Source organism: Hippichthys cyanospilos, chromosome 1, assembly GCF_059441005.1.
Source record: "Hippichthys cyanospilos isolate Australia breed blue-spotted pipefish chromosome 1, RoL_Hcya_1.0, whole genome shotgun sequence".
In the NCBI taxonomy this organism is placed as follows: domain Eukaryota; kingdom Metazoa; phylum Chordata; class Actinopteri; order Syngnathiformes; family Syngnathidae; genus Hippichthys; species Hippichthys cyanospilos.
Genome location: NC_142369.1, coordinates 4536677 through 4564557, shown reverse-complemented (window position 1 = coordinate 4564557; position 27881 = coordinate 4536677). Strand labels below are relative to the sequence as shown.

The window sequence follows — 27881 nt, the reverse complement described above, 5'->3', positions numbered from 1 at the left end:
TGAAGCGCCAACTAGCGAGGGAACGCAGTATATTTATTCATGTTGACTATTCACATGTAGATAAATGATAACAAATGAAAAACAAATTATAGAGGTGAGAAGTTAAAAAAAGGAAAGAAAAATCATGCAAAGGCGTTCCTGCCATGACACCATCACATTGAACGAAAAGCATGGTATATTAAACATAAAAAGGAAATAAGTAAAGGTAGCTTTCTATTTTTTTTTTGCATGTACTCAACATGAATTCATTATATAGGTTTGTTATCTAAAAGATAACCATTCCATAAAACAAAGTGGTCAATCCATGTCCTTTTGGTTTCCTATGTTTCCGTGATGTCATAATTTTTCTTATATACCTGCCCCCCACTAAAAAAAAAAAAAAAATCTATCTGCGCCCCTAAACAAAATCTTTGACGTTTCTCGTTCACGCGACCTTTCTGCTGATCTGAGGCAAGCAGAGATTATAAAAAGAAGATTGGTTGAATACAGTCAACGGTTTCCACATTGCCCAGCCTTGCTTTTGCACCTGGTTCCTCTCCAGCCGACCTCCATAGTAGTGCGGGTCAACGATGAGAAGGTGGCTCCCGGCCGCTCCGGAGCACACCCCCAAGATCCCCTTTGACGAATTGTCCCTGTCCCCGCCCATCATGACGGGACATCTTTGCTCATCGAAGTGCCGATGGAGCTCCTCCACGGCCACCAGCTCCAGCTCGGTTCCTCCGCTTCGGACGTGCACCAACCTACAGGGAACATCGTAAAAATAAGAAAGCACCAGAGAAGCTTCAAATGTCCCGATCCACTCCTTGGAACCCAGGAAGGAGCTGGGCTTGTCCGTCATGGACACCAAGGCTCGCTGGATCTCCGGGATGCTTGGCGGAGGTCTCTTTTGGACCTGCGTTTTCATGTTAAATCCCAGCCAGGAAGCCATGGTCTGGATGGTGCGGTATCCACAGCCCCATCCTCTGTCATCTTGTCCATCGCAGCCGTAATGGTAGTAGCGGTAGTCCCCTTGGGCCAGGCTGATTTTTAGAGGATCTTCAGCAGGGGGCGGTAGACCAACGTGGACGTTCGTCAACAGAGGGGTCACTCCCGGTTTAATGCTTACATTTCCAGCAGCGTGTCCACCCCAATCAATCGCCATGTCATCACCGGAGTTCCGATCGTTTTGGTCCATATTTATAAAGACTTCTACAACGCCGAGCTGTTGTAATGCAACGACTAACGTTGAACAACTACATTAACTGTTTGTAAGAGCAAATGACTCGGTTTGCATCGACTTCCTGTTTTGGTGTAACTGCATTTTTCTACCGTGCTGAGTGCAGGGAAGTGCTGCAGGAAAACAGGTCCTAGAAAGTGACGTCACCGACGCCAACTCATAACAAAAACAAAACTTTATATTAATTAAACCATAAATTCTATCCATCTTAAATGTATATAAGTAAAAGAGTTAAAGAAAATATATGAATGCGAACTCCTAGGTCCTACAAAGTGACGTCACCGACGTCAACTCATAACTAAAACAAAACTTTATATTAATTCATAAATTCTATCGATATCAAATTTATATAAGTAAAAGAGTTACAGAAAATATATGAATGTGAACTGTAGCTCTGTAAATTTGTAATGGCAGATTTGATGTGATTTTATTCACAATACTGTAGAAAAAAATCTCGATAGCTTGAAAAATGTATGGTTTGCCTTTGTTGAAAAATAATACAGAAAAAAGTGAATCGCTAGATTTAATATTTATTGACGCTGATGTCAAAAATCACACACATTAGTGCAAATGTATTGGGAAAAAAACGCGTTTTAATGCATTCTATAACGAATTTAAACATCGCATTCTTTTATTCGGACAAATGAAGGGTTACAAAACCTATAGAGATTTGTTTTGAAAATTTGAACATAGTTGTATATGGGTGTCCCCTGATTAGGATACAAATGGATGGATTTTGCTGCTTAATTAATATTTAACAAACAAAACATTAACAAAAATACCGTGTTTAGACAAGGGTGGCTCCGTAGAATTTATTGTAAAAAAAAAAAAAAAGAAAAAAAGCTTTTTGTTTCCCATTAAATTACATGACCCAAAGACATACTATACAGAAAAAGTTGTATTAAATTCAATTTCATACAGTTTTTTTTCTTTATTAAAAGGGTTTGTGTTAGTATCCTTGAGGACGACAGTCACAAGCTATTGTTTGTCCCTGAGAAAAACAATGACAATGTTTATTATTATTATTATTATTATTATTATTATTATTATTATTATTATTATTATTAAATAAAAACAATACTTACGATAGTAATTTGTTTGCAATGCCGCTGGACATTCTGCAACTGTGCAAATGTTTTGCTGTTCTCCAGGCAGCTCTTCATACTTCCAGCAGGGGGGGAAAGTGCACCTAGAGGCGAATAGACCGTGGAGGCCCTTCTGCACCATGTTTCATGCGTGTAGGATGAACCTCCTGCTACATTGCTTCCGAAGAGCTTCTTCAACCAAATGGGGGTTCCTCACAGCGCTGCCTTAAAGCCACAGTAATTCACATGAATTAAGTACCCTCCCTCCCCAATAATTTACGGAGACAATTCTTCTCTATGCCATGACAGGATCAGATCATTTTTATTTTCAAATTAAGAGCAAATTAGTAAGAACATGAAGCAACTTCTTGCCAAGCGGCATTATAGTGACTTCTTTAGAAAACATTTGGTGCAGATGAACATGTTATTCATTCTGTCTTTTGGAATTGCTAAATAAAATATGCCAAGAGATACCCCTACAAATATAGTAACAACATTTAACATTTAATCATTTGGACACAGATGATTTTTATAGAGGGTATACATTAAAAATAACCCCCCCAAATCTTTGCTGGGGTTCAATGTAGGGGTGCTTGAACACCCCAAAAATTGGGCTAGAAACGGCCATGGTCATTTGGATCTAATTGGAGGAGCAATTTTCGAATTTCCTGAAGCTTTTTTTTGCAGGTTCATCGCAAGGGTTTTTAAACAATTACTTGACATTAACAACTGAGATTTTTCTTTAAATTCTCGAGTTTTATTTCATTCACAATTGCATAGCAGCAAACTGTATTTTTGTCAAACACTCAGGAGAATTGTTCATTAATTTTTAAAGAGTTTGGCTAAAGGATGGGCTAACCCTGAATTTAAAAAAATGACCGCATTTTGCACACTATAAGGCGCACCCAAAAGTCTTCAATTTTCTCCAAAGCTGACAGCGCGTCGTATAATCAGGTGCGCCTTATACAGTGATAAACCGCCAGTTTTCATTTTTGAGGGACGAAAAAAATAAAATAACTTCATCGCCATGTAAATTCTTTACGTTTTTACCTCTGCATTTCAGTAACAAATACAAAAGAATTGAATACTTTAATGCTTACCTAAAGTATTACAATTACCTAAGGTAAGTGATTACTTTAGTACTTAATTCACTTAGTAAAAGTGTTATCACATTATTTTAGTGCTTAATTACCTCATAAAGGATGGGGATATTGATAAATGTACAAAGTAATTGATCATCTCATGTAATCAAGTACAAAAGTAATCTATTGCTTTAGGAAATGCACACACAAAAAAAAAAAGTCAAACACCTCGGGGACTCAAGTACTAAACTAATGGATTATCATAAGTAACCAATTATTTTAGTTGTTTGAGTACATAAAAGAATCCATTAATTTACATACTTAATTACCCCCTAAAGTACCTGAAGTAATTTATTAATGTAAAAAGTAATTGAAGACTTTAATATTTGACGATCTAAAGTATTTGATTTCTTTAGCTTCTTTACCTAAAGTAACTGATTACTTTAGTCCTTAATATTCTTAGTACCAAAGGTAACCCAATTTAGTGCCTAATTACCGACCGAAGTAACCGAGGTACTAAGTAACTGAGGTCAAGTGCTAAAGTAATCCATTACTTTAGGAAATGCGCACAAAATGAACTCAATCACCTCGGGCACTCAAGTACTAAACAAGGTAATTGATTACTTTAAGTGTTTGACTTCTATAATACTTAGTAATTGGTTACTTAAGTGCTTAATTCACTTAGAAACAGCCATTTTAGACACTACTTTAGGCAGACGTTTGAAAAAAAATATGGAAGTATGAGTCTGGTATGATTTCAAGTCTTGAAAAAAAAGATAAAATACGTCTTTGGGATTGACTGGGCGTTCGTGGCAAATCAAACGTAAATTCATCAATAGTTGATGTAAACGCCATTTGTAAAGGTAACAATTACAAGTCAAACGTTGTCGTTATTTTGGAGGTACAGTATACGCTCTGAATTGTTCCTAAAAAGAATGCAAGTCAATCATTGGCGAATTGCCTTCGCTGGGACATACAAGCATGAACACGCTTCATCAAACAATGTTCTGTTTGTCGTTTGGCGCCGGGCTCGGACCATGTTAAACAGACGCTGCTCATGATGTGGACACAGGAATTGAATCTCAGCGCCACACTTTGTCAAAGGCCGCGCCGGGGTTGTGAAGGATACGGCTGACGGTCTCCTTGTTTACGGAAGAAAGCGGAGAGAGGAAAACGTGTGACATTTGACAAAGTTCCACTACAAGGAAGTGCCACTACTGTGCTCTCATTTGTGTCGCAGGGATGCCAAGGATGTTTTGGAATGCTAATGACATCATTGTTGTTGCGGGATTACAACCGAACGGATCAATGCCAGCTGAAGGCTTTCGCATAATGAAACAAAAACAAAACAGAACTGCTGAACAAATAAACATGTTCTAACATATTAGTTCAAGATGAGTGTCTTTTAATACATGAATCAAAACAATGTTTTTTCCCGGGCCATAACGGGTTGCACAGTCCAATTTTTTCTGCTATCGCTAGCAATGTGCCGTATTTTCCGCACCTAAAAGCCTTAATTTTTTTAAAAACCTGATGGTGCGCCTTATAATCAGGTGCGCCTTATGTATGGATCAATATTGAGATTGGGATTCGTAGATGGGGAACGGAGTGATAAAGTGAGCTTTACCTGTTTCTTTTGTGTGTTTACAGTCGAACAAGGTTGCTCATATTGACATTGAGTTATTATGCTATTGAGAGTTTAGAGTTATTATTTGAGTTATTATTGTTATTACGTTGAGTATTACTATATTGTGATTGAAAAAGTTTGAAAATATGTCATTAATTGAGGGTGCGCCTTATAATCCGGTGCGCCTTATATGTGGAAAATATTTTAAAATATGTCATTGACTGAGGGCGCGCCTTATAATCCTGTGCGCCTTATAGTGCGGAAAATGCGGTAATGAAATTTGATTTGACCCTCAGTTGTTTTTAGCGCCATTAACTTGCGCCCCGTAGATAAAACTGGCTCAAACAAGTGATTGGTGACGAGTCGACTCCAGGCTTGAGTCGACTGGACTGCACTCGTGTAGCCGTATTGCAACAAAGACACGTACTTTGACATACTGTCATTGAAATAGCAACGAATTGGCTGATAAGAAAACAAGATGCTAAAAACGAGTGATTGGTGTCCAGTCGACTCCAAGCTTGAGTGGACAGACTGCACTCGTGTAACCGTTTTGTTGCACAAAGACAGACTGGCCTAGAAATTGGAAAAATTGCCTAATAGGAAAACAAGACGCTGCAAACAAGTGATTCGTGACAATTCAACTCCAAGCTTGAGTCGACTAGACAGCGCGAGTGTAACTGTTTACTTGCACGAAGAGATGTACTTTGACAGACTGGACTAGAAATAGCGAAAATTGGCACTTCAAGCTAGAGTAGACTGGACCGGCCTCCACGATGAGACTGTTTTGTGACATGAAAAGATATATCTTGACAGGCTGGCCTAAAAATGACTAAAGGTGGTTAATAGGAAGCCAAGATGTAAAAAAAACAAGTGATTAGCGACTAGTCGACTCCAAGCTTGAATCGACTAGTCAGGAGTCGCTTATTTTTGACCCATTGGCATATATTTGGTGAAGATCGGCTAACGGGAAGGCTAGATGCTAAAAACTATCTTCAAGCTTCGATGGACCATTTGAATCAAGATGCATTGTGGGAAACATTGTATTTAAAACGTAACCTATACTCACTACACATTCACACGTACGGGGCACAATTGTGATCAAACAAGCTTCCAAATAGGGAAATCTGGGCCACCTGGTTCATGTCCTGGAATGCCCCCCGCCCAGCCATATGATGTCACTGAGGCGGGATCACAACAAGGTCGCCGTCTTCTTGTCACCGTGGACGCATACAAGCCCAAACAAGGAATTCCGGCCCCCCGGTCGGCGGCTCCTACCTCGGCTCCGGTGTCCCCCCTGGCCCCTCCCCTCCATTCTTTTATGTCAGCTTCCTGTCTTGTGTCGCGCCAGAGGAGTAGACCGAGCTGCCTAGGGTGGACCAGAAATGGAAAGGCGCAGCGCCGGCGGCAGTGGCCCGGATATACGCTCGTAGACCCACAGGCATTGGTCTTGGCAAACCGATCAACGTTACAAACGCAGGCCAATGCGCGCACACAAAAACATACACACCTACGCACACAAAGACAGAGACACTGAAACCCCCCGCAGTCACCTCCCACCTCGATCCCTCTGATCGTGAAGCATGGCTCGCGGCACGTACGTTGTCCCCCTCTCCCCGCGCTCTCATGCTGGTTCAGACAAAAGCAAACAGCCCACTGCGAGAGCAAACACTGCGACAATCGGTCAACATTGTCTCCTTTACTTGAACGCCGATTGAGCATGTCGTTAATCACGCAAAGGCGCACGTGGCTGCCAGCATTTGAGAGCAGCAGCGAGTCAGGTCTGATGAGACAAAGACCGAACTCTTTGGTGTGAATGCCTGGCGTCATGTTTGGAGGAAACCAGGCACCGCCCATCACCAGGTCAATACCACCTACACCATGAAGCATGGTGGTGGCAGCATCATGCTACGGGGATGTCATCATCAAAGGGAAAATGAATGCAGCAATATACTGAGATGTCCTGGATTAAAACCTACTCCAGAGCACTTTTGACTTCAGAGTGGGGGGAGGGGACACCAACAGTTTGGGAACATTTCTCATTGAAAGTTCTTCAATTTTTCATGAGTTCATGTCTGTATATTATATACCGTGTTTGTTGGGGGTTAAATTGAGTGTGGCGGCTCAGAGGAGCAGTGATAAGCGCGTCCGCCTCACAGTTCAGGGACCTGAGTTTAAATTGACTTAGCTCTGGCCTTCCTGAGTGGAGTTTGCATGTTCTCCCCGAGCCCGCGTGGGTTCTCTCCAGGCGCTCCAGGTTGCTCCCACACTCCAAAAACATGCATGGCAGGTGTATTGGACATAATAAATTGTCCTTATGTGTGATTGGGTGCATAAATGGTTGTTGGTTCCTCCGTGCCCTGCGATTAGCTGGCACAAGGGTGGCATAGTATGAAAGAATGATTTCCATCCCTTAATTTGAATCCCGATTATGTAATGTATGTGTAGTGTGAATTGGCTTTCTTCCCCAACGTGAGCAACACTGCCACCCAATGATCACCGTTCATCACTACAGTGCTCAATTGGCTTAATATTAAAATAAGCCCTGGTCAAGGGTGTTGGCTACCCTCTCATTAGAAAAAAAAAACATTCTTGCGCACACACACAAATATTAGAGGATCCATGTAAAAGTTACGATTTTACCCTCTGATTCAATTAAGAGTTTGCCGATTAGAGAACACGGTATTCTTTGACTCGTTTATTAATTGCAGTTTTTTGGCATGTGCACACCAACCTAAACTCGGGGAAAATACGGATGCTGCTCGACTTCAAATTTTTTATGATATGTTTTTTGCATTTTAGTGTTTAATTCAAACTTGAATTGGTTAGCCATGGGTCCCAGGATTGCTGGTGATGTAAGAAGACGATTAACATGGAAACGAAACTGGAGATAATCAAGAATGATCAAGACGGCACGCGCACGGTTAACCTCGTCAGGGATTGTGGCCGTAAACTAGCTCAAGTCACGTCACTCAAAGATAAATAAATCCCTTAAATATATTTTATTTATGATGTTAGTTACATACATGTATGTTATATATGAGTAGTACTTACTATACTATTTTGTAGTACGCAGGTACAAAATGTTGATGTTTTTACCAGGGGTTTTGCGAGCATTAGCTCATTAGCATTAGTTTCTATTGCCCGCCATAGAACCATTTCGCCTTATGAGCCCAACTCCGGAACGGATTCATTTCGTATGGCGGGGGTCCACTATAAATCTAAGCTTTGAGTTCCCCTACTTTTGGCCTTCATTTCTGTCAACAAAAAGCGTGTCTTACATTTAGGGGTTTAAAAAAAGTTTGAAATGAGGTTGTTGACGTGACGAAACGTGGAAAAAGTGAAGCTGTGCGAATACTTTCCGGATACGCTGAAAAAGGTCAGCAAAAGGAGGAGCGTGTCACTCAAACCTATGCGAACCGAACGCCCCCGTGTCATGGCGTCTGCCACTTGCGTCACCGAAGTGTGTGACATTGCATTAGCCCCGCACGCACACACGCTTCCTGCCCCCTCCCGGTCCTGCATGACAGCATCCTATGGGCCGCACGGAGAGAACTCTGGGGAAGGATCGATGGCTTTGAATAGGGGTCATGGCGAGTGTTTGACTTTCCCGTGGAGGTCTGACGTGCTAACTGCTAGTGAAATGGGGGCGGTGTCTCCTGTGTGTGTCTGAAGGCTATTAGCGTCATGGCATCACAAGGAAGCTATATGGTGTCTCGCCTATTTTTGAAACACTGCCAGCTCACAGGGACAAGATTCCTGGAATCCGTTGCCTCTTCCTGGACCGGAAAATTGTCATCCTTCTGATTGGGTGATGGAAACAAGATCAGGAAGGGGGCTTCCGATGCAGTAAGCCACAACTGAACATTGAGGAGATATGTCAAGGAATGTATGAGATAATCGGGAAAACCGCCGAGTTGTGCCTGGGGGTGGGGGGGGGGGTGGGGATATGGGGGGGTATGAACCTAAGACCAGCTCCCATGCGGATCATTACTCAGCATTTTTTTCCTACGCAGTTATTTCCACAGGTGCTCAATTGAATCTGGAATCGGAAAAATGAACTCAACTCAGTCAATCCCAAAGACGTATTTTTACACCTTTATAGAGTCCAGGCATAGCAAACATAGTTCAGCGATAGGCTACTTTGTGTTCTAATGATATTTTTCTAAATTTGAAAAGAAAAATAACTCTTCCTGCCATAAAAGCATTGAATTGTGTTTGATGATACATGCATAAATACGCTGCACTATAAGACAATTTAGCAGTAAGACAATTCATGTGCAAAGTCATTTGCTCTTAATTTGAAAGGGAAAACAAACTGTTCTTGGCATGGCATTAAAAGCATTGGATTGGATTTGCTGATACATGCACAAATATGCACTATAAAACTGCACTATAACTCAATTTAGCTATAGGGTACTTCATGCTCAAATTAATCTGCTCTTAATTTGAAAAGAAAAAATACTCCTCCCGGCGTGACTTTAAAACACTTTTGCTGAATACATGCATGGACAGCGCTAACACAATTTCGCAATAAGCGACATGTTCCAATTAACCCGCTCTCAATTTGAAAAGAAACCTGAAGCGTCCCTGTCATGCCAATGAAAAGCAACAGATTGGATTTGCTGAAACGTGCATAAACGACCCTATAAGACACTTGAGCACCCTATAGACACTCGAGCAATAAATTGCTTCAAGTTCCCCCAAATGCGCTCTTAATTTCACGTCACGGAATTACCTTCCATTAACTTTGATTTGTTGATACCTGCAGAAAAAAAAAATCTACCCCCTGAAGTGCGTTCCTGTCCCTGCCTTGTTGCATGATGAGGACTGCCTGCTCTGTAGACATAAAGAGCCACTTGAAAAATAATTTGTCCCGCGTAATCAAATAGAAAGCATCCAAACAATGGATGGGAAGTCTCCGCACCTTTTTAGCCAGCCACTATTTACCTTTTGGGACCCATTCTTTATAAACAGCCACCAAAGCCTTTAACAATGAGCGAAAACAGTTTTTGGGGGCAGTGGGCTTGTCACCACGCGGACAATGCAGCGACCTTATCTCCTTGGGCATCAAGTATTTGCCAAAACAAAAAGGAACACTTTTTAGAAACACCTACCGGATAAGTGGCGTGGATCCTGCTTTCTAATTACCGGGACCGATGCGAGCGATGCGGACACCACAATGGACTTTCCCGGTGAGTGAGCCGGGATCATTATTATTAATTTTTTTTTAAATCTTTTTTTTTCCGCCTCCGGTCCACTCGCGTCCTCGCCCACGCCGTTCGCGCCTTTGGCTGCGGGGGTGGGTGTGGTGAGGCAAAAACAAAAAAAAAGTTGGGGCCAAAGACAAGCGGTGATGCAAACGCTTCTGCTGGGGGAGGGAGGGGGTCTGGTCTGGTTCTATCCACCACGCATGGAGGCGGACTTCCTCGCGCCTGCACGGAGATTTTTTTTTTGTGTTGTTTTTAAAGGGGAGTGGGTGCGGGAGGTGGGAAGTTGCAACTTTTCTGGCCGCCGTTCGCTTGATTGATGCGCATTTGCTGGCATGTTGTTGAAAGATGAGGCAGCCTCGTGCGAATGTTGCAGAACACCGGTAGAGGTAAGTCCGAGAGCTTCGTCACGTTGTCCGATCAGGTGCGTCATGTGCTGACCAAGCATGATCCAGCATGTGTGCGCAAATAGGCGATGTTGACATTGTCCGCCGTGGAATTTTGGACGCTCATTCACGCTCCCCCCCAAAAAAAAGAAAAAAAAAAAGAAAAAAGAAATAGGATCACGTCAACAGATAAAAACAACAACAGCGCCAAGTTTCGTTTGAGCGCTTTTGGATTTGTCGTGCACGTGATCATTTTTCTGCACCGAATCGAGATCAGATTCGGAATTTTGACTGATTTGCTCAGCGTTTTTAGTGGAGCCAGTTTCTGGAATGCAAGAGAACTTTGTCCGGGTCCCGAATCGGTCAAGTCGGATACGATGATGTACTTTTTTGGTGTGGTGAAAATGCAGCGGATGGCACGCAGGGAATCGATTGCATTGGTAAACACATGCATTATTTCTGGGCCAGGGGTTCTCAAATGCGGGTACACTTCAGGGGTTTCAAAAAAAATCTAAATTAACGCTGACAAGAAAAGTGGGCTTTTCTTCTCAAATCAAGAACAAAATAATTGGAACACGAAGCATAGCGTTGCAAAGTTGTAATCGGGACTCTAACGAAATGATAGAAAACGGCTTTTTTCAAATTAAAAGCAATGTAACTGGAACATGAAAAAAGTAGTGGCGAATGGTTATGGTGACTCATTTGCAAAATATATGACTCTATTTGGCAACGTTTCAATTTCAGTTGTTTTTTAGTGTCATGAAAGAATTTTTTTTTCCCAAAATGAAGAGCAAATTAAGTGAACATTGAGCAGAGGATTGCTCAATAATGTCATAGGGAGTCCTTTGCAGAATAAGTGCATTTGTTTTGCAGAGTTCCCATTTACTTTAATTACTTTTAATGCCATGAGAGAAATAGGCTTTTTTTTTTTTTTTTTCAAATTCAAAGCAAATTAATTCTATCATGAAACAAAGTACTGGGGAATGATTATAAAGGTTCCTTTACGCGTTACATGACTTTATTTGGCAATGTTTCTATTTCATTTAATGTTTTTAATGCCATGAAAGAAAAATTAAATTTTTTTTCCTCCAAATTAAGATCAAATTAAATTAACATTGAACAAAGTATCGCTAAATGATGTCATAGGGATTTCTTTGCTAAAAATGTGCTTTTATTTTTAAACCTTTCCATTTCTTTTAATGTTTTTAACGCATTACAGAAACAGTACTTTTTCAAATTAAGAGCACATTGATTGGAACATGATGCAAAGTATTGGCGAATGGCTATAAGGACTGATTTACAAAATGTGTGACTATTTTGCAAAGTTTCAATTTAATGTAATGATTTTTTTCAAGACATGAAGAAAAAATCATTTCTTAAAAAATATTTTCTTTAAATGAACATCGTGCAAAGTACAGTATTGCTAAATGATGTCATAGGGACTCTGCTAAAAATGTGCCTGTATTTTGCAATGTTTCCATTTACTTTAATGCTTTTGAATGCCATAAGAGGAACAGTACAATTTTTAATTTCAAATTAAGAGCTGATGTATTGTAACGTGAAAGTTTTCACTAGATTGAGCTTCCCTTAAACAAGAACTCATCAGTGTTTTTGCTCCATATCAGCAGTTCTCAAAAGGGTGTACCCGAACACACCTCAGGGGGTATGTGAGATTTGAACAGTTTCTGGATGCATCAGTCAAATCTAATTCAATGCTTTTTAATACATGACAGGAGCACAAACGTTTTCTTCACAAATTAAGAGCAAACGAATTGGAACTGTAAGAGAATTATCGCTAAACACAAATGTAATTTCATTTTTTCAATAGATATGACACGGATGCTCCCTATTTTTTATCTATAAGGCGCACCGTTAATGAATAGCCTATTTTAAAGGTGTTTTCATATATAGGGCGCACCTCATTATTAGGCTCATGGAATAGAAGCTACAGAAGTGGCTGGGGTTTAGGGTTTCTGTTAGGGTTATTGTTTTGTTGACTTAAAAACAGTTTCTTGATTTATTTTATAAAATCACGCTTTCTTTTACAGATACTCTTTAAATAAATAAATAAATATATATATATATATATATATATCATATTAAAATGAAATCAATACATGCAAAAACGGCACTAGCACACAATTTAGCAATATGTTCAAATGAATTTGCTCTTAATTTGAAAAGAAAATTGAGCTGCTGCTGGCATGGCGTTAAAAATGATTGAATTAGATCCTCCGATACATGCATACATAAACTTCACTCTACTACACAATTGAGCAATAAGTTGATTCATAAATTCACTCTTCATTTGAAAAGAAAAATAAACTGTTCCTTGCATGACATTAAAAGCACTGTATTGGATTTGCTGAGTACATTCAAAAACTGCACTAAAACAATTTCATAATCAACTGCTTCATGTTCCAATTAATTTGCTCTCAATTAGAAAAAAAAAGTGCTCCTGTCATGGCATTAAAAAGCAATCCATTGGATTTGCTCATTTGCTGCTTTTGTTATTTTTTTCGTCCCCCAAAAAACGAAAAGTCACAGTTTATGCGCCTTAAAAAGATTATAAGGCGCACCGTTTGAGAAAATTGAAGGCTTTCAGGTGCGCCTAATAGTGCGGAACGTGCAGTATCTTGAAATGACATGTGGGTATTACAAAACATTCTAACTCAATCAATCCCAATGACATCATTTAAGATTTTTCCTATTTTTTTTTTTTTTTTTTTTTAGAGACCAGACATTCAATTGCCGGTAAAGTATTTAGATTTGTTTTCAACCTTTTTACGGTCAAAAAATGCTCCCTATAAGTCATATAAGCAACCACTGATCCACACAAAAGTGTTTATTTTAATCAAAAATGGCCATGCAGCCCACAGTCAGTACGAGGAAAACAAAAAGTGATTTTTTTTTTTTTATTAGACTTAGCCGAACTTGTGGAGCGGAGCAAAAGTTCAAGTGAAGTTTCTCGGAAGAAAAGTTATTTTGGGCGTCTTGGTAAGGGAGAAAAGAAACGGCAATTAAACGAAACAAGTAACAGGCTGGAGAGATCAGGAAAAGTCTTGAAATTCAGAGGAAGTGACTCGAGGCAGTTCAGTAAATCGTTCTCAACCGTTTTTTTTTTTTTGGATGATGTACTAACTGAAATATTTTTGTTTTGAGCCATGTGGTTTCCAACCCACAGGTGTAAAACTCAAGACCCGGGGGGCCACATCGTTTTACGTGGCCGTCGAATTCCATGATCCCTTGCGAAAGTTATCTCCAAAATGTTATCTCGTCATGTACAGTGGTACTTCTACTTTTGAAATTAATTTGTTACGGGAGGAATTTTGCGAATATTTCATAAGCAGAGCCGCTTTTTACACGTTAATAGCCTCATTTAATCATTCATTCATCAATTCATTCCAACCCCCCAAAATGCTCCTACACGCTTTAAATGAATATTGTTAAATTAGAAAAATACATAAAAAAAGGTAACAAATATTAAAATTACACTAGTGCATAATAATCAAAATATGTCATGTAAAGGATAAGCAAAAAAAACAAACAAACTCCAGAACCCTTTAAATTAAGCCTATTAATTGTAGCAGTCGACAATATGAATGCAGTTCACTTGTTTGCCCTGAGATGGTGCTGGTGTGTTGGTGATGAGTGCAGAGGACGACACCTTTTTAGGACGTTTCATTTGTACGTTCTTATTTTACATTTCCAGTGATCCAAGAATTATTTACAATTCCACAGGACCAATAATATTTATTTATGAATTATTTTGAGCATGTACGTTTACTTTGGGGTCATGCGAAGTGCTTCCTGTGTGATGTCATAGCTTACGTGTTAAGGACATGCTAACAACATGAACGTCAGACGGGACAGCCCAAAGTGCTATGCTATATATGTGTTTTTATGAGAATATGTACAATGTTAGCCATAGCTTGTGCGTAGCTTGAAAAATACATCAAAAACGCTAACAAATATTAAAATGACACTCGTGCATAATAATCAAAATATATCATGAAAAGAATAATGAAAAAAACACTCCCAAACCCTTTGAATGAATCATATTATTCGTAGCAGTTGACAATATGAATGCAGTTCACTTGTTTGCCTTGAGGTGGTGCTGATGTGTTGGAGTGCCGAGAAGGACACCTTTTTAGGACGTTTAATTTGTACATTCTTATGTTACATTTCCAGCAGGCATTCGTAAGTAGAGGTACCGCTGTATAGTAAAGAATAATGTAGAGATTTTCCAATATGTTATAGTTTTGTTACAGTAACTTTAACAAAGCGATCCTTGACTTGTGATTTCAAAATGACTTAAGTCATCAATTTGTTTAAACCAAGTCAATTTTGAAAAATCAGACTTGGTTTCCCAATGAGGGAAGTTATAGCTACAAAATAGCCTGTGACAGACAATATGACTTCAAAAGAAAAGGCATTTTGCGTTAGCGTAAGCTCGGACAGTGAAGCGTGCCTTCTTCACAAATTTTTGCAAAGAAGGCACCAACTACAAAACAAATTAGGACTTGGCATCATAAATTTCAAGGCAAGGCCTGCTTATGCATACCTAAATCAAGTAGTTTCAGAGATATGGCCATTTAGAATGGGCTCAACCATTATGAAACACCCTGCATTTATAAAATTGAAATAGGGATATTAATTCTGTCGTTTTCAGAGGACCGTATTTTCCGCAGGATAAGGCCCACCCTCAATTAATGACATATTTTAAAACTTTTCCCACATATAAGGCGCACCGGATTATAAGGCGCACCCTCAATTCATGACATATTTGAAAACTTTTTCAATCGCAATATAGTAATACTCAAAGTAATAACAATAACAACTCAAATAATAAATCTAAAGTCTCAATAGCATAATAACTCAATGTCAATATGAGCAAGCTTGTTCAACTGTAAACACACAAAAGAAACAGGTAAAGCTTACTTTATCGGTTCGTGCCCCATCCACCAATCCCAATGTCAATATTGATCCATATATAAGGCGCACCTGATTATAGGGCGCACCATCAAAAATCAAGGCTTTTAGGTGCGCCTTATAGTGCGGAAAATACGGTAATATGACTTTTGAAGACTTTTGCATGATGGGAGTTCGCAGTCATCGAAAGGCTTCCAAATGTCATAAGCTGGCCACAACCCGGAATTGATGTTAGCATAGTTAGCACAAACGACCTAGTTTTAAATCAGAGGCTGGGAAAAACTGTTCAAAAGACAGATCGGGAAGTAAAAAATGTTTGATTTTTGGAAAACAACTTGCAAGTTTGATATTTCAGCCAGAAAAGTCAAAACAACATTTGGAGGGCCGCGCAGAAGGATGTGGTGGGCCGGATCTGGCCCTCGGGCCTTGAGTTTGACACCGGCGGCTTAAATTTACAAACGTGTGCGGAGAGTTCATCGCATAGACACTGACTGTGCAGATTAGAACAAAGCTATCACGTCGTCGGGGCGTGCAGAAGTTGCGCTCGGGATTGCAGCCCTGGAGGAAGTGACATCACGCCTAAGAGGTCAGGAGGCCACGCAGCTTTGATTGGTATCCCCTCCTCGGCTCACTCACACATTTCGCCTCAAGCTCATGCGCGCCCGTCCAAAGCTACTCGTGATGGACGGCGTTTGCAAAAAAGTTAGCTGGCGGACACGGCTCGGGGGAGCCCTTTGGATTCCGCCGCGGCAGGTGATAACGCGGGTCGCCACATTCTCACGTAGGCAACGGCGGAGGGGCAGAGGTCAAAGTTAATCCTGACGGTGGAGTAACACGCTTGTTGTGTTTGCAAAAGAGGATAATGATTTGCGCGCACTTCTGCCGCTACTGCATACCTTCAAGAAAGTGTTGACCGTCTCGAATGAATCCGTCAATCATTAAAAGCGCGACTTGGCGCCTTCTTTCTGAGTTGATCGTCAGACCCCCAACTTTGTGGGCTGGTCATAATGAATGTTACAGTTTTTATAACACCCTAAGATGCTATACGTGAAGTAATTTATAAGGGGACAGGGTGCAAAAAACATGAAATTTTATTAAAGAAAGCACAATTTTATAAAATAAATCCAGAATTTTTTGGGGGGGACGAAATACCAATATATTCCAAGGTTTTTGGTTGCAATTTGGAAGCAAAAAACTAAGGTTAAAATTGAATTGAATCCTAAATATATTCTCTTAAACTCTTGATTGGTCTTGGCATTAAACTCCAGTCCTCGAGGGCCGGTATACTGCATGTTTTCCGGTTTTCTCACACCAACACACCTGAGTCAAATCATTAGCTTGTCAACAAGCCCTGCGGGAGCTTGAAAATGATCCTAATCATTTGTGTTAATCAGGTGTGTTTGAGAGAGAGGGTTCGAAAACATCCAGATACCGGTCCTCGAGGACTGGAGTTCGACACCTATGAATTATAAACAGCTGAATGTGATAAGAGATGGTTTTTTTTCAGCCGTTCTTCAGAAAGTATCAATAAACTAATTTATGATTATTTTGTTGACATTCCCTTTAGCGCAGCTCCATCTAGTGGATTCATAACGAAAGCCCAGCCACTACTGTAGCTCCTATTCTTATGCGCCTTATAATGTGATGTGTCCCATATATGAAAAAAAAAGTTTGAAAAGAGGATTCTGATGCCATTTTCCAATAAATAGCCACAAATGGTCCACAAAATCCTTCAGATTGAAGCCTGGTGAGCTATTGAAGGCTTGTGTTTGGCGTTCAGTTTACGTTCTATTCGGTCATTTTTTTTCTGCGCTACGCACGCGCGGCGCGAATGTCCCGCAGATCAATTGATTTTGCCTGGTAGATTGGCATGACGTCCTCATCATTTGCATATCTAGATCTAATTGTCTCTTGGCCAAGAAATGTAAAATCTAGGTTTTTTTAAATTCCATAATTAAAGGCTTTTTTTTTTTGTCTATTCAAGCCCACCCAGCAAAACTTTGTTTTACTTGTAGCATATGTGAAAGATGACATTTAGACGAATGATAATGAAACTGTCTTCACATGACTGACATGGTGTTAATTTTATGTGTAAGTAAAAAAAAAACAGAGAGAAGAAATAGTTTGAGCACAGACAGAAGTAGAAAAGCGCCTGACGAATGACGGAGCAGAAAAACATTGTTAAATGTCGCCCTCTAGTGGGGGCGGAAGGGTGGGCAAAACACACTGACCGACCGACGATTACAATGACGGACTAGAGAAAAAAAGTCAAATTTCGCTCTCTAGTGGCGGCGGAAGGGTGGGCAAAAATACACTGACGGACTGACGGATCGACCATTACGATTTCGCCTGGCTTGAAAAAAAAATGACGGGGCGAAGATGATGGAAAGGGGGCGGGGCTCTGACGAATGTCGGCCCAGCGAAAAAAATGTAAGTTGACCACCTCTCGTGCCTCCCCCCAAATTTGTAAAAGTCGATATTTTAGCCAGACACTCGAAGTCACAATTGGCATATCGCGGGACACATAAAATGACGCGGCTGGCCGGATCTGGCCCCCGGGCCTTGAGTTTGACACCTGTGAGCTATGCCATTCAAAAATGAGGCTCATTAAAGCCTTGTGCACGATGTCCTCACGTGATGATTTGTGAACCCAAACAGAGCAGTTTTGATGAAGCACATTCCATCATGTGAGACACCTTCTGTTTATTGTTCCGCAGTGTCGGCTTACGCTACATGCTAACTCAAACGTGGCGCAGCACGCGGCTAACCTTGCGAATTTTTTTGCCCAATTTTGTCAAGGTGATTGGAATCGGACCAATGGTTGGGTTGTAGTTGCGGCGGTTGGTCTCTGGCCGTTTTGCACGGTGCCGCTAAAGCACGGTGTTGATTGGAGTCGGGTTCAGCGGGTGTGCTTGGCAAACAAGAGCGCATCTCCTGTTGTCTCGTCATGTGGGCACGCCGCCTGGCCCCTGTGCACCTCGAGCTCAATGCGCTCTTTCACGGCGGCCCCAGTGTGACGCAGGGCGGGACCGTACGCGCGATCATCAGATGAAGGCCGCATTAAGTCCCGATGACGTGCGGCGCAATTTGCCTAGAGTGCAATTATTGGGGGCATCCGACAAAACGGGTCACAGAGGTCATACAGGACAATTTATTTAAATATATATATATATATATATATATATATATATATATATATATATATATACATTTTATATATATATAAAAATATTTAAATATAAAAATATAAAAAAAATATATATAAAAAATTCATATATACATAAATATATATATATATATATATATATATATATATATATATATATATATATATATATATATATATATATATATATATATATATATATAATATTTTCATTTTGTTTAAAAAAAACAAACAAACAAAATATTAACAGCTATTCAATGCTGCACATTTCACGGATGGCAATATGTAGATACAGTGGTACTTCTACTTCCAAAATTAATTTGTTCCAGAAGTAATTTCATAATTACATGGATTGACTATGGTACTACTGACTAATTGAATGGATCCTGAAGGTGACTAGTTTCTGTATTTTATACAGATGGACATCTAGTGCAGATTCGTCGACTCGAGGTTGAAGTTGATTAGTTTCTTTTTTTTTATACAGACGGATATCTAGTGCATTTTATCGACTCGAGGATGAAGTTGACTAGTTTTTGCATATTACATAGATTGACATATAGTACAGATTTATTGACTTAAACTTGAATTTTACCATATTTCCCGCACTATAAGGCGCACCCTCAATTAATGCCACATTTTAAAACTTTGTCCATATATAAGGCGCACTGGATTACAAGGCGCACCCTCAATTAATGACATATTTTTGAACCTTTTCCATTTATAAAGCGCACCGGATTATAAGGCACACAATTAATTACATATTATTAAACTTTGTCCATATATAAGGCGCACCGGATTATAAGGCTTATATAAAACTTTTTCAATCACAATATAGTAATACTCAAAGTAATAACAATAATAACTCAAATAATAACTCTTAATAATAATTCTATGAGCAACCTTGTTCAACCGTAAACACACAAAAGAAACAGGTAAAGCTTACTTTATCACTTCATTCCCCGTCTACGAATCCCAATCTCAATATTGAGCCATATATAAGGCGCACCTGATAATAAGGCGCACCATCAGCTTTTTTTTTTGTTTTTAAAAAAGGCTTTTAGGTGCGCCTTATAGTGCGGAAAATACGGTACTTGTTTCTCTATTATATACAAAAGAACACGGTGCAGACTGGTCAACTTGAGCAGAATGTTGACCAATAAAATCCAATAGAGTTTTTTTTGTTGTTTTTTTTTTTTTTGCGGTTATCATCTGATATCAACACGGGGTTGGAACTTAGCAGAAGATTTTCTTGCAGGACTACTTGCCTTGCTGTTGCTGGTATTGGAGTGGACCTGTCCAAGCCTCGCATCCCCACTGAGGCCCATCTGCGACCTGAGGGTCCTCAACCATTTCATCAAGGAAGCGCAAGACGCCGAAATCGCCATGGTGAGCCCGCCGTGATGGCCGTACGGCCTTTGCGTCCATCCAACTCAACCTCAACGTGTCTCCTCAGAAGTCATGTCGGGACGGATGCACCCTGTCCCACTCTGTCAGCGTTCCCCAAAGCAGAGTAGACTTTGAGGTCTGGGAGAGCAAAAACGTAAGAGATCCGCCGCCGCCATTTTTTTTTTCTTTTTTTAGTTCTGTCGATTGCTTACCCGTTCTTAACGTTGGGGCTTGCGCGTGTGGACTAGGCCCTGGAGAAGGCCCAGGAGGTGCAGTGCGGCCTGCGGCTTCTGCAGCAGGCCCTGGGCTTGCTGCGGAGCTCCGTCACCAACGCGGCGCTGCACGGACATATCGACAACCTGCTGAGGAACGTGCTGAGCATCAACGGTGTCCTGCGCAGCCTTAACATTCCGGTGAGTCGGCACCACGCGGTCACCGTATACTGGTTCCTCCCCAGCTGCTTCGGTTCTTCCGAAGAACAACCTGCAATGGCGTTCACGCGGAAAAACTACTCAAACTACTGCTCAAAACAAAGCGTTTCTAACATTACAAGCCTTTTAAGAACAATGATAAAGCCGCCCATCTTGTTCCACCTGTGCTTCGCAATTATTTTGCAGAGGGCCCCCCATAGATCTATATATATGAAAATATTATGTATTTGATTAAAAAAAATTCTGAATTCAGATCCAAGTAATCAATAATTATTGTAAACTTCGGTCTTGTTTAAATTGTAACAAATCAAATCATTTTTTCATCATATATCTATCTATCTATCTATATCTATCTCTCTCTCTCTCTCTCTCTCTCTCTCTCTCTCTCTCTATATATATATATATATATATATATATATATATATATATATATATATATATATATATATATATATATATATATATATGAAAACATTATATATGATGAAAAAAAATTCTTCAAATTCAGATTCAAGTAATCAATAATTATTTTAAATGAATCTTGTAGATTTCATTATATACATATATATACATATATATATATATATATATATATATATATATATATATATATATATATATATATATATATATACATATATATATATATATATATATATATATATATATATATATATATATATATATTTATTTATTAAAATTCAACGAAATGAATGTTTTTTCATCTTATACGATATTTTCATAGAGAATGTAAAATCTCTATCAAAATAATATATATGTTGAAAAATGATTCGTCATCTTTGAAACAATTTCTAAAAATAATCATTACTTGATAGTTTTCAATGAACAAATTCAACATTGCACCCTTAAAAGAATATACAGATTAAAGATCCATTCACTATAAAACATAACAATACGTTAGCAATACATGTTCCGATTAATTTGCTTAAAAAAAAATACAGTGCCCCCCCCCCACACACACACACACTTCTCACCCCTTTTGAGAAGCAATAGTCAAAGTATCACTGATCCAAATAAGGATCAGCATGCTGACCGCTTCCATTTTTGTCAAACAGTGAGCTTGTTTTGTGTCTTCAAACAAGAGCCAAGCCGGTCTGCTCTTTGATCACACGTTGCCCTTCAACCACGCCTGAAAGCGCTTTCATTCTCCATTCCCGTCGGCTGGACAAGCGAGGCCCCAACCTCACGGCGTCAAATTTGCGGCGGTTTTATTTGGGTCCTTCAACTTACCGAGACATTTTGGACAACCGTGCGCTTTGTGGGAAAAGTCTGGGGAAGGCATGACTGCGCCCCAGGGAACAAACAAAAGCAGGTCCGCGGAGGCTTGCTTGGATGAGGTGCAAGAAGCCAGGAAAACACCAAAACCACTGACCTTTGACCTGATAAATGCTCTCCGATTCCCACACTATCGTGGAAGCAGTTTTAGCTGCACAAACTCGCTCCGTATTTGAGTTTGCCCACAGGTGATCACAACTGTAACAAAACTGTCATTTAAAAACTTTATTGATGCACAATCACCAGTAGATGGCATCATTGTCTCGTTATGCCAATGTACAGTGCTATTTCTGATTCAATTATTATTTTTTTTAATTAACCCTTGTGCAGTATTTGGGTCGATCCTTTGATCTTTACATGATAGGCATTGAAAGAAGACGTGAGGGAGCTGAAATTTCACCAAGATGGTGACATTGTGTCAAAGTTTAACAAGGCACAACCACTAAATTACCACACAACCAGTAGTGTGCTATTCCTTGGCTAAAACACTATGAGAATGATGTGGGAAAAATCAGACCCAAAATGGTTCAAAAGGACACTAGGAAGCTGAAATTTCACCCAAAGGGCGACAACATGTCAAAGTTCGACATGGCAAGACCACTTAGTTATCACTCTGCCAGGAGTGTGGCATCAATTATCTAAAATAACTGCGAGAATGATGTGGAAGAATATGGCCCAAAAATGTGAACAAAATTACCCAAAAATGGTCAAAACAGATACTAAGGGGGTGAAATTTCACCCAGATTGTGACAACCTGTCAAAGTTCAACATGGCATGACCACTTAGTTACCACGTTACCAAAAATGTGCTACTTATTTGGCTAAAATACTCAGAGAACAATGTGAAAGAAAATTACCCCAAAATGGTCAAACACTAGAGAGCTGAAATTTCACCTAGTTGATGACAACATGTCAAAGTTCAACATGGTATGACCATTTAGTTATCACTCTGCCAGGAGTGTGGCATCAATTAGCTAAAATATTGCGAGAATGATGTGGAAGAATATGGCCCAAAAATGTGAAAAAAATGACCTAAAATGGTCAAAAACAGGTACTAGGGGGGTGACATTTCACCCAGATTGTGACAACCTGTCAAAGTTCAACATGGAATGACCACTTAGTTATCACTCTAGCAGGGGTGTGCCATCTCCTGGTGTGGAAGAATTAAAAAAAAAAGGGAGCTGAAATTTCACCCAGATGGTGCCACCCTGTCAAAGTTAAAAAGGCACGACCACTTAGTTATCACGCAACTAAGAGTGTCCCATCCCTTGGCTAAAATTCTATTAGAATGATGTGGTAGAAAATGATCCAAAAATGATCAAAATAGACATTACATATAATAACTTTGACTAAAATGCTGCGAAAATGATGCGGGGGGAAAACAATGACTAAAAAATGGCCGAAATACTCCTCGAGCAAAAAATAAATAAATAAATTTTAAAAATGCACACAATACATGGGAAATTACATAAACGCCAACTTCTGCCAAAAAAAACAACAACCAGGAGTTCAGTTGTATTTAACTTTGACAAAAGTCATTTTGAAAGCGTTGTTTCTTTTTGGGTTGCCTCTTTGAAGGAATACACGGCTCCGGAGAGCTCGACGGGCCCGGGGAGCACCTGGCGTGCCACCACGGCTGCTGACCTGCTCCAAGTGCACGTCAACTTCCTGCGGGGCAAAGTTCGCCTGCTCCTCAGCGACGCGCAGGCCTGTCAGCAAGACGTCAGCTGATGCCCCCGCAACCCCAAACACCCCCCCCCCCTCGCCCCCGCCCCCCATCTCCAAGCTTTAGCCGCTTTGGCCCGGCTAGGCGACACTAATGACCTACTTGCTAGCTGCTACAAGTGGTGTGGAATGAAGAAGACCGAAAAATGAAGCAAACTGCCACTACCATCTTTTCTTTTTTTGTTTTTTTTTTCGTTTTTTTTAAACTAAGTGAAAGAATCGCACCTTGAAATGTCCTCGTGGACACACGCTGAGAGAAAAATGGAAGACGCACGGCCCTTGTGCCAGTTGGGACCGCACGTGCGTCCCTGAACCTTTTTGAAAGTGGAAAAAAAAAAAAAAAAAAGGGGGACCCGGAGAATGATGGATGACCCCGAAAAAGGTGAACGAGGGCCTTCACACTTTTGCCGTCTTGTGTTTTTACTCTTGCCTATTTTTGTAAACATTGACTATTTATACCGATTTTCTACTTTTGAAGCTTTGTATTTTTTCTCAATTTGCGGGCCGAAAGGTCACGAGGACATGAGAACCGTGGAGCTGCTTCGTCATTATCCGCCCCAAAAAACAATCAAGCCGAGCCCCCGCGCGGTGATAGCTTGCTAAAAGAAACAAAAACATCCTGCAAGCTAACGGCCGACGGGAAAGCGGTCCCGTCCCCGGAATCCGCGCGGACCCGACGCCAGTTCAGCAATTCCCAAACCGGTCCATTTTATTCTTCCTTGTTTTTGGGCAAGATGCTTTGGGAGGATGTTTGCACTTGTTCCCCTTTCCTGTTTTCACATCACACCAGTCCAATCACTGTACAAGTTGCTATTTAAATGCAAAATATTATTCTCGGATAAAGAAAGGACAGAAACAAGACGCGTGTCCCTCGTCTTTCCTGCTGGCAAGTCAACAAACGGGAGCTCAAAACAAGTTGACGCTTCCGCGTCGGGGCATGAGAAAAGCGGCTTTCGTTCACTTGGGAAAAAGAAAATCACATGCAAGCACGCTTTTCGGTTTTCATGCTTTCCTGTTAGCGGGGAATTTGTTTTCCAGTTTTGTGGATGCTTTGTTTTTTCCACCCCTAGCTTTTCTTTTTTTTTTGGAGCTTTAGTTTGTTTTTCAAATTCATATTTTCTCTGTTTCATGCATTTTATTTGGATCATTTTCAGTTGAATATATATATATATATATATATATATAATGAAAATGTTGAATAAAATTAGAATAAAAACCTACAAGAATATATATATTTTTTTAATTTTCTTATGTTTGAAGACAGCTCTTTTTAGCTTTTGGATTTTTTTTTTTTCAACAATTCTTATAAGTTTTTGCTGTAGTTCTTTTCATTTATTGGGGGGGGGGCTTTTAGTTTTTGAAGAAGTCATTTCGATTTTTTGGGGGATTGAAAAAAAGCATTTGCCGGGATTTTGTTTAATGGCAGACAAACGTTTTTTAACCTCCTCAGTTTTTGGGGTTTCAATCATTTCTCTTCATTTTTTGTTTTTGAAGAGCTATTTTTTTAGCGTTTTTTTTCCAAGTTTTACGTTTTTCAGATAACTTTTGTTCTTTATCTTTTTTTTCTATTTTTCCAGTTTTTAACAATTCCCTTAAACACACACACATTTTTCCCAAGTGAACGAAGTACGCGTCCGTAAGTGTACTATTGCAAAGTTGAAGAATACAAGTGAAATTGTTGTCTTACAAGCTCAATTTATTTGTAGTTTACAGACACAAGACATCGAGCAAATGTTCGGAACTTGATGAAAAACTGTTATGTGAAACCAATCAACTCCTGACACCTGGTGGACATGCAACGCAACAACAACAACACTGGGTGCAAAATTAAAAGGACACTCGCTGTATTTGGCAAGCATGCAAAACTTAGAATGCTGCCACACCACGCAGCAAAACGTCCTCTTAATTTAAAGCGCTACTGTAGCTGCATTTGGCAAGCAATCTGTGCTTAAAAAAGGCAAAAATAGCTAAGTATCACAACATCTTATCAGGACACGAGAGAACGGTGAAATTATGTTAAAACTTCTAATGTTTTTGTACAGTGTTTTGTCCAATCGTTTCATTTTCACTTCAAAGACTTTTGACCTTAGGAAAAGTATTGAAAGAGGAGACAGGAATGCTGAAATTTCACCCAAATGCAGCGGTGGAAATACTGCAAGAATGTGGCAAGAAAATGACCCCTCCCTAAAATATATATTTTAACAGGCATAATACTCATATTTAACCAGTTGATTTTCTTCCACATCAATCTCGCAGTATTTCAGCCAAAGGATGTCACACTTCTGGCGGTGTGATAACTAACGACGACGTTGTCACCATTTGGGTGAAATTTCAGCTCCTTAGTGTTTTCTTTGAAAGCTTTATCTTCGAAAAGATCGGGACAAAACACCGCACAAGGATGACTCGACTGATATATTTCGGTGAGGCAGAAGTAGCCTTCCGCCCGCCAATTCAGTCCCGCGAATAAATGAGGCAGAAAGACGGAGGCTTCACTGGGGGTCGGGGTAAAAAACTTTGATGTGGATAGCCGAGTTGTTGCGCGTTCGCGTCATGGGCTCGGCGGCCTCGTCGGGGTCCTCGGGCTCCAGGTCGTCCACCAGCTCCACCGTGGAGGTGTTGGCGGCCAGCTGCAGCGCCCCCTGGCTGCCGGCCTGCAGCTGCAGCGCGATGTTGATGGCCCGGTTGATGGCCAGGCCCAAGCCGTGCACGAAGATCTCGCGGTGGCCGCTGCCGGCGTCCAGCAGCTTCTGGCAGCGCGCCAACTGCGCCCGGAAGTCGGTCTTCATGTTGACGTAGACGTCGTTGCGCCTCTTGGGCAGCTTGCGGGGAAGCCGCTTGCGGAGGGTGTACTCCACCGGGTCGATGTCGGCGGCGGACGACGACGACGACGTTCGCGGATTGCGAGGTTCGCTCATGTCCCGATCGAACGTCTGCGTCGGAACAAAATCGACTCAATTCCACTGGGGCCCCGTTTGCGTGACGTCACGAGCGACGCACATCGTAGCGTTGGGTGAAAAATAGGCTAACTGCCGCGATTAAACGCATTTTCGTTGTCGGATTCACATTACATTACAATTCCAACGCGATAGCACTTACCCCAGGCTGATAATTGTTGAATATCTTCGCGTTTCACGCCGCTCAGCACAGTTGCATCTTGAGACAAGCGGTTGTAGCTGTGATCCGGAAGTAGAACAAAACCGGAAGTAGCTCTTATAGCGCTCATCTAATGTCAATAAATGTCTGTTTCCTGAAGTGATTGGAAAACAGAGGACATCACAAAATTAAATTTCAAGATAAAAGTATATTACACATTTCAAACCCAATGACATCAGCAATATTAGTTGCCTTTTTTATTTGATTTGGGAAATTTAACATTCATAAAGCTATTTTGTTCTTAATTTCACTCCATGTATTAAAATATTCAAAACTAATATTCATGTGTATTTTCATTTTCTTAAGTTTGTAAACAGTAGGAAAGGAAAAATGATTCTGGATATTTATTCTAATTTGTTTGAAGTGTGGCAATAATATTCTTTCAATGTATGGATACCATGATTATTTGGAATGTCTGGTTGTTTGTACGTATTTGTGTTATTGTTTATACGTATTTGTGTTATTGTTTTATGTTCTGTTGCGTTGTTCTCCGTTGTATTGACAAGGAATGTTTATTGTGATTTATTCAAAACTGTGTAAATAAGAAGAAAAAAATACTCAAACCAAAGACGTCTTACCGGAATTCTCATCTGCGGCGGATAATAATAGTCATAAAAACAGGATTAACATTTGATTTGTTGCCATATCGGCATTTTACCACGAAGTATCCGGCCGTGACCCGGAAATAGAATCATCAGTCACTTTTTCATTTTTACATGACAAAAATCGTTTTACAGTTCACCGAAACTCTTAAAGAGTGACTGGATCAGCAATAAAACCGTGAAAAAAAACCCTAAATAAATTCAAAACAAGCGCTCGAACAGCATATAACTTTACAGATTGCGCCACAAGCAGGGGAACCTATTCGTTAGATTTGACAAAAAAATAAATAGTCGAAACATAAAAAATGAAAAGCATACGTATACATAAAATGTTTAAAATACAGAATGAACCACGATCATGTGTATCGATAATGTGAAACGTAAACTTCGATAGTCACCGCCACACCACCACCCAAATATCAGGTTGTGGTTGAAACAGCGGGGTCTGGCGCCATCTTGTGGTTACCGATACGTCAAACAATTGGCAGGGAGACGAGTTGTGATATCTATAAATGATTGCACTTCAGAAGGTTTATTAACGTTAATATCATTAATCGGATAGCATTTTCAATGAAGACGGCAGGTACA

At 40.2% G+C, this 27881-nt stretch overlaps 3 protein-coding genes across 5 annotated transcripts; 1 reads left to right on the top strand and 2 right to left on the bottom strand.

Moving 5' to 3' along the window:
• Nucleotides 1–12: 12 nt before the first annotated feature.
• Nucleotides 13–10444, bottom strand: ufsp1 (UFM1-specific peptidase 1). Of its 2 annotated transcripts, none has more exons than XM_088429754.1 (3): nt 10125–10444; nt 2302–2526; nt 13–2207 (listed from the first exon to the last, which is right to left on the bottom strand). In XM_088429754.1, exon 3 carries the CDS (start codon nt 1172–1174, stop codon nt 425–427), a length of 750 nt encoding a protein of 249 aa, XP_088285880.1. In that variant the 5' UTR covers nt 1175–2207; nt 2302–2526; nt 10125–10444; the 3' UTR covers nt 13–424. The 2 variants fall into 2 exon arrangements, with proteins under 2 accessions (XP_088285880.1, XP_088285890.1); XM_088429764.1 differs by lacking the exon at nt 10125–10444 and adding an exon at nt 6144–6271.
• epoa (erythropoietin a) lies at nt 9828–24397 on the top strand. 2 transcript variants are annotated; one of them, XM_088429781.1, is made up of 5 exons: nt 9828–10202; nt 19957–20087; nt 20155–20241; nt 20336–20500; nt 23392–24397. In XM_088429781.1, exons 1-5 carry the CDS (start codon nt 10190–10192, stop codon nt 23542–23544), a joined length of 549 nt encoding a protein of 182 aa, XP_088285907.1. In that variant the 5' UTR covers nt 9828–10189; the 3' UTR covers nt 23545–24397. The 2 variants fall into 2 exon arrangements, with proteins under 2 accessions (XP_088285907.1, XP_088285898.1); XM_088429772.1 differs by lacking the exon at nt 9828–10202 and adding an exon at nt 10415–10606.
• Nucleotides 24398–25213: 816 nt separating this feature from the next.
• pop7 (POP7 homolog, ribonuclease P/MRP subunit) lies at nt 25214–26776 on the bottom strand. The gene is made up of 2 exons (XM_088418439.1): nt 26635–26776; nt 25214–26468 (listed from the first exon to the last, which is right to left on the bottom strand). Exon 2 carries the CDS (start codon nt 26451–26453, stop codon nt 26028–26030), a length of 426 nt encoding a protein of 141 aa, XP_088274565.1. The 5' UTR covers nt 26454–26468; nt 26635–26776; the 3' UTR covers nt 25214–26027.
• Nucleotides 26777–27881: the final 1105 nt, after the last annotated feature.